The sequence below is a fragment of the Anolis carolinensis genome, chromosome 3 (assembly GCF_035594765.1).
Source record: "Anolis carolinensis isolate JA03-04 chromosome 3, rAnoCar3.1.pri, whole genome shotgun sequence".
NCBI lineage: Eukaryota > Metazoa > Chordata > Lepidosauria > Squamata > Dactyloidae > Anolis > Anolis carolinensis.
The window spans coordinates 203,246,171-203,259,550 of NC_085843.1; the positions used below are offsets into that span (position 1 = coordinate 203,246,171).

At 42.2% G+C, this 13,380-nt stretch overlaps 1 protein-coding gene across 2 annotated transcripts in view; it reads left to right on the forward strand.

Moving 5' to 3' along the window:
- Positions 1-344: 344 nt before the first annotated feature.
- The window catches only part of dpysl4 (dihydropyrimidinase like 4), a 50,477-nt gene continuing 37,441 nt past the window's right edge, over positions 345-13,380 (forward strand). The window contains exon 1 of one of the 2 annotated variants that reach the window (XM_003218555.4): positions 345-759. In XM_003218555.4, the coding sequence (XP_003218603.2) occupies positions 427-759 (333 nt within the window). In that variant the 5' untranslated portion in view covers positions 345-426. Of the gene's footprint in view, positions 760-7,843; positions 8,094-13,380 lie in introns of those variants that run through there. The other variant, XM_062976099.1, reaches the window with a different exon arrangement.

A 13,380-nucleotide genomic window follows, 5' to 3' on the forward strand; every position in this document is an offset into this window, starting at 1 on the left:
TCCCATCCAGGGTTGAGATAAAGCAGGGTTAAAATACAGTAAGTAAGTAAATAAATAAATGGCTGGGGTTACACTTGAAAAATGTTCCTGTTCAACTTCAGAACAAATTTACCTAACAGGGTGGGAGGCTTCCTATAATCGCAGCTGTAGGACCTGTCACTGTGTTTCTCCCTCCTTGGGTGGAATCCAACAAGTCCACCAAAGTGACTGCTTCTCACTTGGCGCCTGTGCTGAAGTGACAGCAGGGAGGTGGGTGGGCTGGACTGGCTCTCCCTTTGGACGAGCTGCCAGGCGCTTTCAGCACCACACGCCCTGGACAGCTCCTCCGCCAGCAGGCTGCCAATGGCAGGCGCTCACCTGCCTGGAAGAGGAGTCTCCCCGTAGCGAGGGCAGGGAGCGGACACACGCACACACACAGAGCCTGCCATGGAGGAAAGGCAGCAGGAGCCCAAGGAGCCTCCGCGGCCCAAGAGAGAGGAGCCGCTGCCCGCCTGCTTCGCCGCCCTGGGCGCCGGCAGCCCCAAGCCCCGGCAGAAGTACGGCGGCATGTTCTGCAGCGTGGAGGGCGCCTTCGAGAACAAGACGCTGGACTTCGAGTCGCTCAACGGCAACGGGAAGCGAGGAAGCCCCACGCCTAGCCGGCCCCGATCCAGCCCGGGCTCCGAAGGGAGCAGCCGGAGGAGCAGCCCGCCTCGCCCCGCGCCTCTGCGCCCGCCTTCCTCCGGAGGAGCCGAGCAGCTGCCCAATGGCTGCCGGCAGGTAAGAGGGAAGCAGGCACCCCATTGGAGGAAAAGTTACTCCGGTTACTATGTGTCCCACCTGTCCCGCTTTTTGGCCAGGAGAGGGTCTATTTCATTTCCTTTCATTGTATATTATATTATATTACAGTAGAGTCTCACTTATCCAACATAAACGGGCTGACAGAACGTTGGATAACAAGGAGAGATTAAGGAAAAGCCTATTAAACATTAAAATATGTTATGATTTTACAAATTAAAACATCATATTATACAACAAATTTGACAGAAAAAGTAGTTCATTACACATTAATACTATCTAGTAATGTATTTACGATGCATTAAACAATTTACAATGCATTAAAAACATTGACTACAAAAATGCATTGGATAATCCAGAATGTTGGATAAGTGAGACTCTTCTGTATATTATATTACATATTATATTATATTTTTCATATTTATTTTTTATATTATTTTATTTTTCCTTTATATTTCATATGTTATTGTACATTATACTTTATTATTCTCCCTTATAGTTTACATTATGTTATACTTTATTATTCTCTGGTGGCTCAGTGTGTTAAAGCACTGAGCTGCTGAACTTGCAGACCGAAAGGTCCCAGGTTCAAATCCGGGGAGCGGAGTGAGCGCCCGCTGTTAGCTCCAGCTTCTGCCAACCTAGCAGTTCGAAAACATGCAAATGTGAGTAGATCAATAGGTACCGCTCCGGCAGGAAGGTAACACAGCTCCATGCAGTCATGCTGGCCACATGACCTTGGAGGTGTCTATGGACAATGCCGGCTCTTCGGCTTAGAAATGGAGATGAGCACCAACCCCCAGAGTCGGACACGACTGGACTTAACGTAAGGGGAAACCTTTACCTTTATCTATACTTTATTATTCTCCTTCATAGTTATGTTATATTATATACTTTTATATTTTATATTATATTAAATCCTGTTATTGTGTATTATTTTATTATTTTATGTTATATATTATATTATTTTCCCAAATATTTTATTGTACATTTTATTATTTTCATTTTTATTTTATTAAATACAGTAGAGTCTCACTTATCCAACATAAACGGACCATCAGAACATTGGATAAGCGAAAATTTTGGATATAATACACTATTATAATGGTATGTACATGTATTACATGTAATATTACTAATAACATTGCAATATAGTGTTATAGTACAATATAGTAATGTATAATGCTTATATTGTGCTATACGAATAATATAATGTATTGTATGTACATATGACTGAGTCCCCTTCAGGGTGAGAAGGGCGGGATATAAATGTCACTAATAAATTAAGTAAATAAATAAATAAATAAATAAGGAGGGATTCAGGAAAAGTCTATTAAATGTCAAATTATGTTATGATTTTACAAATTAAGCACTAAAACATCATGTTTTACAACAAATCAACAGAAAAAGCAGTTTGATACACAGTAACGTTATGTAGTAATTACTGTATTTATGACTTTAGAACCAAAACATCATAATGTACTAAAAACATTAACCACAAAAACACTGACTACTAAAAAATTGACAACGTATAGAATTGCTGCATAGAGAAACAGCTGTGGATCCGGGTAGGAGGAAGACTGCATTGGATAATACAGAACGTTGGATGAGCAAAGGTTGGATAAGCGGGACTCTACTGTATTCTATTTTATTATTTTTCTTTATAGTTCATATGTTATTGTATATTCATTTTTTAATTTCATTTACATTTTAGGGTATATTATGTCATTGTTTTACTTTATATTTTATATTATATTATTTTCATTTATATTTCATATTTCATTGTATATTATATTTTATTTTTTCTTTATATTTATTGTATATTATATTATATATTTTATTTTACACTATGCAACAAACTTAGAAAAAGAATTTATGTTCCTGTTTTGAAAGTGTTATTTCCTGTTTAATTGTGAGATACTTTATGTTAAAGTAGTTGTTCTACTCCAGAAACTTTAACAACATCACAGGGAATCCCAAGTTTTATTATTTATTATCTTAGAATCATAAGAGTTGGAAGAGACCATAACCCCCTCCCATGCAGTTTAGTGATGCCTGTGAGCTCACTGGTTGAGAATTCTGTGTTCCTCCTTAAACTGCAAATCCTAGGATTGCATAGGATGTTGCTGAAGCAACTAACATTGAATATAGTGCTAGAAAAGTAAACTGTGATAGGGCAGAACACCATCCAAAAAGGAAGCAGCCCCCACCTATCTGCCCCAGGCCCCATGACATCAATGCATTAATGGAGACTTTCATCTCCCAGCACATTTAATGCAACTCGATTATTTGTTGCTAAGGAAGGGGAAGATCAGCAATGATAACACTATGCAACAAAATCTGAAAACTTTTCTGTTCCTGGCTTGGAAGTGTTATTTCCTGTTTAACTGTGTGGTACTTACTTTGAAAGTAGTTGTTCTACTCCAGAAACTTCATTTTAGTGGCTGCTACAAACTATGTTGAATTGGTTGAGACTCTTGTAAGATATTCATGGACAAACAATAGCAAAAAGTGCTGCAGGATGTCCCTCAAAAACAAAGTTATAAACTTTTCCCATGTTTTTGTTATAGAATCAATTAGAAAATGTCATTTAGAACCCAGGACACAGTATGATGCCAGGTGTGGTCTGACCAAGGCGGAATAGAGGGTAGCATGACTTCCCTGAATCTAGACACCAGACTCCTATTTATACAGGCCAAAATCTCATTGGCTTTTTAAGCCACCACTCCACATTGTTGGTTCATGTTTAACTTGTCCACGAGTGGCTTCTTCTCTGTAAAAGTAGACATTGGAGGGGTTCTTGCTACATAGGAGGCAATACCTATTTAATCTAGTTTTCCAGCAGCTCTTGCTAGTTCCCCAAATGCGGCCACGTCTTTCTCTGCCTCAAAGGTGAGTTCTGTTTGCTGGTTTTGGTGCAATATTAGTGCAGCTGTGTATCTCCTACAGATAAAGGGCTAAATAAATCCCCTCAAAGGCAACAGATTTCTGTTTGATCGTCAAAGCTAAGCATGGTCAGCCCTAGTTAGCACTTGGATAAGAGACTGCCAAGGAAGATCAGTTGCTTTGGTTTGTATTTCAGAGGAAGGAACTGGCCAAAGCATCTCTCTGAAATTCGTGGGATCATCTGAAGTGGACAAGTGCATGGAAGGCACATTTACACTGTAGAATGAATGCAGTTTGAACCAGCTTTAACAGCTGTGGCTATGGGACCATAAAGGATGTAGATTTACAAGCTTTCTATGTCCGAGTGTGGGTTCCTCACCAAACTACAGCTCCTCAGATTCTATAGCCTTGAGCCATAGCACTTAGGATGCAATCTAAATGTAAACTGCATTCATTCTACAGCGTGGATGTGCTCTCAGGTGTTTATATGGCCAGAATGAATTGAGTGAATTTGAGGAGCAGCTAGTGAGCATGTGCAATGGACCTCAGGCCCTCCTCCCCCCCCCCTTTTCAGATATGTGCATTCCAATGAGGGTCAAATCCAGAAGGCTTCCTTTGTGAAAGGGGTCACTTTAATGCTTTCGAGGGTGACAACAGTGCATTAAAAACATAATTCCCACTGGATTCTGTGGCTTTAAGGTTTGATCAAGCAGTTGTAACTCTCACCAAGGAAGGAAATCCACACAAAATGAGGCTAATTACCTGTACATCGTTCCACTTCAGAAATCTAGAGTTGCTCTTTTATTGTGGATAGATGGATAGGATACTGTTCCATTATTTATTTACTAAATTTATACTCCGCCCTCTCTCACCCCGAAGGGGACTCAGAGCGGCTTACAAGTTGTATTTACATACAATATATTATATCATTAGCATAGCACAATAATAGCATTACAGTGTTCCCTCACTTATCGCTGAGGTTAGGTTCCAGATCCACCCACAATAAGTGAAAATCCGCAAACTAGGGACACCATATTTATTTTAATATTTATACATTATTTTAGTAGTTATACACTATTTTAAGTCTTTATCAACCAATCGTGTGTGGATAAATCACCTCCTTCTCCTCCTGTTGCTGCTTGGGCTCCTTTTCTCTCCCTTTGGCTTCTCCTTCCTCTCTTCCTTAGGCTGCAAATTGTAATTTTTTTTTATGATTTATGAACAGTAAAATCTTATGGTAATGGCAACGCAACCCAAACACAAAAGGCTCTCCTGATTATCCATGCGGAGGCCACCAGGGGGTGCTAGAGAGAGAAAGACAGTCCATTTTTCGGGGGGTGGAGGGTGGGTTTTGAAGAAAATAATTTTTCCCATTTTCCTGTTATTCCCCCCATCCATGCCCCCATCGTGGAAACAACCCTTGTTTATGAAAGGGGGAGGGGAGGAATAACCAACGAAAATGGGAGAAATGGTTTTACACCTTCAACTCCCCCTTCCCATAAAATAGACTATTGTTCTGTCTCTACCACCTCCTGGTGGCCTCTACCCAGATAATGGCTATAGTACCATGGGTTGTAATTGAAGTATTATTTATTTATTTTATTTTATTTATATACTGCTCTTTTATATATGTATATGCATAGTATATGTATATGATAGAATTTGGCAGGAAAGGGGAGAACCTATCTGGAGCTATTTTTCTTAGGGATTGAGACAAAAGACTATTTTTAAAAACAAGATAGTACTGATCTTTATAAATGGGTGAAATCACCTAACAATATTTGACTGAAAGGCGGTGGTGGTTTTATACTTTCAAATCGACTCGGATTTATTGGGTGGGAGTGGGGGGGAATCAGTGTAATTAATACAGCTTGACACCACTTGAACTACTGTAGCTCAATGCTATGAAATCATGGGAACTGCAGTTTGTAAGACCCTAGCAGAGAAGGCTGAGTTTGTAAAACTACAACTCCCAGCATTCCATAGCACTGAGCTATAGTAAATCACAGTGGTGCCAAACTGCATGAATGAAAAAGTGCAGATGCAGCCTTCTGGCATAGGTTGCTGCTGCCTCCCTGTGATGCCTGAGCTACATCTACACTCATATAAAATCTGCCCTGATGTTTGTTCAAAGACTTCCATGGCTGGAATTACTAGGTTGCTGTGAGTGTTCCGGGCTGTTTGGCCATGTTCCAGAAACATTCTCTCCTGACATTTCACCCACATCTATGGCAGGTATCCTCAGGGGTGTGAGGTCTGTTGGAAACTAGGAAAGTGGGTTTATTTATCTGTAGAAAATCCAGGGCGGGAGAAAGAACTTTTGTCTGTTTGAGGCAGGTGTGAATGTTGAAATTGATCACCTTGATTAGCATTTAATGGCCTTGCAGATTCAAAGTCTAGCTGCTTCCTGCCTGGGGGAATCCTTTGTTGATGGCTCTGATTGTTTCCTGTCCAAACTTTCTCGTTTGCAGAATGGTGTTCTTTATTTACTGTCTTGATTTTAAAGTTTTTTTTAATACCGGTAGCCAGATTTTCATGGTTTCCTCCTTTCTGTTGAATTTGTCCACATGCTTGTGGATTCCAATGGCTTCTCTGTGTAGTCTGATATGGTGGCTGTTAGAATGGTCCAGCATTTCTGTGTTATCAAATGATATGCTATGTCCAGATTAGTTCATCAAGTGCTCTGCTATGGCTGACTTCTCTGGTTGAGTTAGTCCGCAGTGCCTTTCATGTTCCTTGATTCGTGTTTGGGCGATACTGCGTTTCGTGGTCCCTATGTAGACATAAGGAGCCCCGGTGGCGAAGTGTGTTAAAGCACTGAGCTGCTGAACTTGCAGACCGAAAGGTCCCAGGTTCAAACCCCAGGAGCGGCGTGAGCGCCCGTTGTTAGCTCCAGCTTCTGCCAACCTAGCAGTTCGAAAACATGCCAATGTGAGTAGATCAACAGGTACCGCTCCGGCGGGAAAGTAACGGCGCTCCATGCAATCATGCCGGCCACATGACCTTGGAGGTGTCTACGGACAACGCCGGCTCTTTGGCTTAGATATGGAGATGAGCACCAACCCCCAGAGTCAGACATGACTGGACTTAATGTCAAGGGAAACCTTTACCTTTACCTAGAGTCTCACTTATCCAAGACTCGCTTATCCAACGTTCTGGATTATCCAACACATTTTTGTAGTCAATGTTTTCAATATATCATGATATTTTGGTGCTAAATTCGTAAATACAGTAATTACTACATAGCATTACTGCGTACTGAACGACTTTTTCTGTCAAATGTGTTGTATAACATGATGTCTTGGTGCTTAATTTGTAAAATCATAACCTAATTTGATGTTTAATAGGCTTTTCCTTAATGCCTCCTTATTATCCAAGCTATTCGCTTATCCAACGTTCTGCCGGCCTGTTTAGCTTGGATAAGTGAGACTCCACTGTAGTAGAAGTTGTTGTTTTTTAATTGCCTAATTATCTTCAGTCTGCCGGCCCGTTTACGTTGGATAAGTGAGACTCTACTGTAATTTGATGTTTAATAGGCTTTTCCTTAATGGCTCCTTATTATCCAACATATTCGCTTATCCAACATTCTGCCGGCCCGTTTATGTTGGATAAGGGAAACTCTACTGTATTACCTCCCAACAAAGGAATCCCCCAGACAGGAAGCAGCCAGGCTTTGAAGCTGCAAGGCCATTCAATGCGAATCAAGCTGGCCAATTGCCACACTGACACGTGCCTCAAGCAGACAAAGAGTTCTTTCTCCCACCCTGGACATTCCACAGGTATATAAATGAACGCCACTTGCCTAGTTTCCAACAGACCTCACAACCTCTGAGGATGCCTAGCCATAAATGTGGGCGAAACGTCAGGAAAGAATGCTTCTGAGACATACACACAGCAACCCTCCCGAATTGTTCCCTCTGTCGTGAAGCAAGGGACGAGGGAGCCCCTCCAGGGTCCTTGGCACCCTTTGTTGGCTAGCGAGGCTTTTGTTGACCCGCCCGCGTTGCTTTCTTGCCTGCTTTCTGGGGCCCCGTCTGCGTCTGCGTCTGCCACCGGCTGGGCTTGGACGGGGGCGGAATGCTAATCAGGCAGCTCCGAGGGGCTCAGTCTCGCTCTCCTCCTCCTCCTCCTCCTCCTTGCCAGATCAATCCGCCAGCCGTGGAAGCGCGCGCGCACGCACTCACGCACGCAAACGCGGCGGCGACACAACAAGCCCACGCAGCGCCCTCCCGCCTTCCTTCCTCCCCTCCTTCGTCTCACACCACCCGCCGCTTCGCCTCTCACCGCCCACCCCCCAAGAAAGCCCCCCCCCCTCCCGCCTTTCCCTACCACCGGCAGCACTAACATCCTTGGTTGGTCCTCCTCCTCCTCCTCCGCGGCAGGGGAGAAAGATGTCGTATCAAGGCAAGAAGAACATCCCTCGGATCACGGTGAGCAACCTGTCTGTTTGGGATGCGCGCGCGCGCGCGTGTGTGTGTGAGGGATAGGAGTCGCCTTCGAGATGCAAAAGGACAGGTGTATATGCTCTTTTGCTTTGGGAGAGGCCATGTCATCACTCATTCCCCTGCCTGCAGGGAAAACGCGGTTAGAGATCTCACGATTTGGTACCCCAAAGGACAAAAAAAGAAAGAAAGAAAAAGGGGTGTTGGGTTGGGACTGAAAGTGGCTTTCTTTCTCTCCAGCTGGTTGCTCTCCCTTTTTTCCCTCATCCCCCCTTTTCAAGATCTCCCCCTTCACGCAATTCAGGGGGTTTATTTTGGTTCCAGCTAACAATAGGACGCAGGCCTGCTTGAGCCCAGCTCAGGTGGTGGAAGGGGGCGTGTTTATGGTCGAGCCCCTTTGCAAAACAAAAACAGCAGTAGCCATCCCTCTCTTTTCGAAATTAGGATTTTAAAAAAACCTCCTAGAAGATTAGGGAGGCCTCTTGGCAAATGTTTGCCAAGGAGCGTTATTAACACTACATTTTTCTCTGTGTTGAATATTTATTTCTTACAGAGAAATAAATTCAAGACAGCTTTGTGGAAGGGGCCCTAGAATGAAGTCCTAATTCTACTGAAGGGGCCCCTTCCACAAAGCTGAATAAAATCCTACATTATCTGCTTTAAACTGGAATATGTGGTAATGTGATCTGGGATATATGGCAGTGTGGACTCAGATAACCCAGTTCAAAGCAGATACTGTGGGATTTTCTGCCTTGATATTCTGGGTTATATAGCTGTGTGGAAGGACCCTAAATCCACACTGTTTTGAAGTAGGTGATCTGAGTCCACGCTTCCATATATATTCCAGTTTAAAGCAGAAAATATGGGATTTTATTCAGCTGTGTGAAAGGGGCCTAAGTCTACACTGTCATATAATCCAGTTCAATGTGGACCTTATTTAGCTGTTGGGGGGGGGGGGGGCTACCACACAGCCACGTAACCCAGAATATCAAGGCAGGAAATTGATCTGGTATATATGGCAGTGTGGACTCAGATAACCCAGTTCAAAGCAGATACTGTGGGATTTTCTGCCTTGATATCCTGGGTTATATAGCTGTGTGGAAGGACCCTAAGTCCACACTGCCGTATGAGCCCTTCCACACAGCCCTGTATCCCAGAATATCAAGGCAGGAAATCCCACAATATCTTCCTTGAACCAGGTTATCTGAGTCCACACTGCCATATATTCCAGTTCAAAACAGATATTGTGAGATTTCCTGCCGTGATTATGGGACATAGGGCTGTGTGGAAGGGCCCATTGTGGGATTTTCTTCCTTGATATTCTGGGTCATATGACTGTGTGGAAGAACCCTAGAGGGCTGCATTGAAGACTGGCGATAATTAGGCCATTAAAAAAAAAAACTTCTACTATAGTAGTCTCACTTATCCAAGCTAAACAGGCCGGCAGAAACTTGGATAAGCGAATATCTTGGATAATAAGGAGGGATTAAGGAAAAGCCTATTAAACATCAAATCTGGTTATGATTTTACAAATTAAGCACCAAAACATCATGTTATACAACAAATTTGACAGAAAAAGTAGTTCAATACACAGTCAGGTTATGTTTTAATTACTGTATTTACAAATTTAACACCAAAATATCACGATATATTGAAAATATTGACTACAAAAATGCATTGGTTAATCCAGAACCTTGAATAAGCGAGTCTTGGATAAGTGAGACTCTACTGTATTTTCAAATCTATAGCTTCTATGGGCCCTTCCACACAGTTATATATCCCAGAATATCAAGGAAGAAAATCCCACATTTTCTGAATGTAGACCCAGATAACCCAGTTCAAAGCACATATTGTGGGATTTTCTGTCTTGATATTCTGGGTTACATAGCTGTGTGGAAGGGCCCTATGAGAGAGATCCAAAACTATTGACACATTTCAATAAGGGACTTAGGGCCCTTCCACACAGCCATATAACCCAGAATATAAAAGCAGATAATCCACAATATCTGTTTTGAACTGAGGCACCTTCCAGACAGGCCCTATATCCCAGGATCTGATCCAGGTTTTCTGCTTTAAACTAGGTTATATGAGTCTCCACTACCAGATAATCTGGGATAAAAAAACGTGGGACCAGATCCTGGAATACAGTAAAAGGTCTGTCTGGAAGGGCCCTGGGTTATCTCAGGGCCTTTCCACACATCCATATAACCCAGAATATCAAGGCAGAAAATCCCACACTATCTGCTTTGAACTGGAATATATGGCAGTGTGGACTCAGGGCCCTTTCACACAAGCATATAACCCAGAACATCAAGGCAGAAAATCCCACAATTTCTGTTTTGAAGTAGGTGATCTGAGTCCACACTTCCATATATTCCAGTTTAAAGCAGAAAATATGGGATTTTATTCAGCTGTGTGGAAGGGGCCTAAATCTACACTGTCATATAATCCAGTTCACTGTGTGTGTGTGTGGGGGGGGTGGGGGTGCTACCACACAGCCACGTAACTCAGAATATCAAGGCAGGAAATCTCACAATATCTGCTTTGATCTGGGATGTATGGCAGTGTGGACTCAGATAACCCAGTTCCAAGCAGATATTGTGGGATTTTCTGCCTTGATATTCTGGGTTATATGGCTGTGTGGAAGGACCCTGTGTGGAAGAGGCCTTAATCAGTGCAACCATTCCTGAGTATTTATCATATTAAGGCTCATGAAAGGCAATCAGGGTATGTTGTTAAAGTGCATTGTGGTTATTCTGGTGTCTTCATGGGCCCCTTCTACACTGCCATATAAAATCCAAATTATCTACTTGGAACTGGATTATATGGCAGTGTAGACTCATATCCAGTTCAAAACAAATAATGTGGATTATCCGCTTTGACAATCTGGATTATATGGCAGTATAGAAGGGGCCTTTGTTTGTTGATGATGGGTTTTGAAATACAGTTGTTTCAATCTAGGAGTATGGGAGCTAAAAGAGGAGAATGGAAGAAATAATACTATGCCAGGGAGCCAGTTTAGGGCCCTTCCAAACAGCCATATAACCCAGAATATCAAGGCAGATGATCCACAGTATCTGCTTTGAATTGGGTTATCTGAGTCCACTCTGCCATAACATCCAGTTCAATGTGGATTTTATACAGCTGTGTGGAAAGGGCCTTAATCAGCCCTCCATATCTACAGATTCATGGATTGAAAATATCCTCTCACCCCACAAAATATCCAGAAAGCATACTTTGATTGTGGCCCCATCTACACTGCCCTATGAAATCCAGATTATCTGATTTGAACGGGATTATATTAGTCTATACTGCCATATAATCCAGTTCAAAGCGGATCATTTTGATATTATATGGCAGTATAGATGGGGCCTTTCTCATTTTATTTAAGTGGCACTATTTTACTATTCCACTGTAGATAGTAGGAATTGAGCATCCATGGATTTTGGTACCCACGGGGGTCCCAGTGGATACCAAGCACTCACTATATTAGGCTTATACTGGTGAAAGCTTCCCATCCAGAGTTTTCATATGCTCTTTTCTTGAATGTAACCCATCTTGAACTCCCAGAAGGTTTAAGCAGAATTTTCTTCTCAGCTGGAGTCTGTTCATGACAGCAAGACAACAAGGCTATGTTTACCTGTTATTTATGTTTCAAAGGCCACACATCCAAATTGCCTGTTTCCTCTGCTCTGCTGTTCGATAGAAGTCTGTGTAATTTAAGGCTTCATGTGGGAATTGGGTTATACCCGTCTCCTTTGATCTGTAATTCTGATCTGCATATACACATCTATTTTGTTTTTCCCCACTGGAGCTCTATCATAGCAGGATCTCCAGCACCCCACAGAGGCTAACATTGAATTCAAGGGCAGACATGCTCAGGAGTGCATCTTAAAAGTGGCAAGATATTCCAAGTCTCACAAAAAAACAAAAAACAAAAAACAACAGAAAAACAAAAGAGAAAAAAGTAAAATATAATCTAGTGTAATATCTGGTATGGAAATGGAACACCAGCGCTTTTCCCTATGGCATCTTGTGAAAGCTCCATGTATATTTTATGTTGATCCTTTTAGTTTGTCCTACATTTTTCCCCTATCCCTCCCATAAGAGGGAGGAGTAGCACACAGTGAATCGTCAAGAAATTACTATAGCTCCAAGATAGTAACTCCAGCTGTATGCAGATGACCTATGGTGCTCGTTTGTATATCTCCACTTAAAAATGTAGTCACCGTTTGTTTGCAAATATATTAGCATTACATTTCTGCAAAGCATGCATTTTTACTTTTAGGGCCCTTCCACACAGCCATATAACCCAGAATATCAAGGCAGAAAACCCCACGATTTCAGCTTTGAACTGGGTTATCTGAGTCCACACTGCCACATATTCCAGTTCAAAGCAGATAATGTAGGATTTTATTGAGCTTTGTGGAAGGGGCCCTAGAATGAAGTCCTAATTCTACTTGTCTGGAATTTATTTCTCTGTAAGAAATAAATATTCAACACAGAGTAAAATGCAGTGTTAATAACACCCCTTAGCAAACATTTGACCTCGCTATGAAATTATGTTATCTCTTTCTTACCAGAGATATGAATATTTATACCAGTAAAATCATGGTTCTGAATGAAGTGAAAGTTTGGAGCTCAAATCAGATGGGAAACACAGCACAGTAGTGAGGGCCTAAAGAATTGTGAAATGAAGGTAGTGAACCCCAAAGACAAAAGAATTAATTTTTTCAAACAGCTTTTCCCAGTGCTGTTTTTTTAATCTTGGGTTGTTGTTTTTAAAAATCCAGTATGTGATAGGCTGCAAAGAATCAGCAAATAGGGCAGAAAAAGATCCAGATCTTCTATTGGGTTCATCGTACAAGTCCCTAAGCAGATTTTTTTGAATCCTTGCTGTTAGGTTTGGTGAAGCCCTAACACAGCTTAAGTCTTTCAAGGCTGAGTTCCAAGTGCACACCATCATCACTTCTTCTGTGTTTTATCTTGCCTTCTGAACCTTTGTTCTACTTCCCAGCCTATCAATTCCCTGATGCTTTAATAGAAGAGGTTGATGGCTCCTTCTTCCCCGCCTCCCTCTCCCATGAGTTCGCCATTCATTGATGCTTGCTGGTTTGGCAAGGCCTCGCTCCACCCACCCTCTCTCTGTACTATTGTCTTGCAGACCCACTAGCAACCGGGTGAGGAGTGTTTCAAGGATTTCTTTAAGAGGTGGGCCTTGGATTGAATGGCTCCTCTCCCCTTCCCCCCCTTCTCTGACATGTGTGGGACTGGG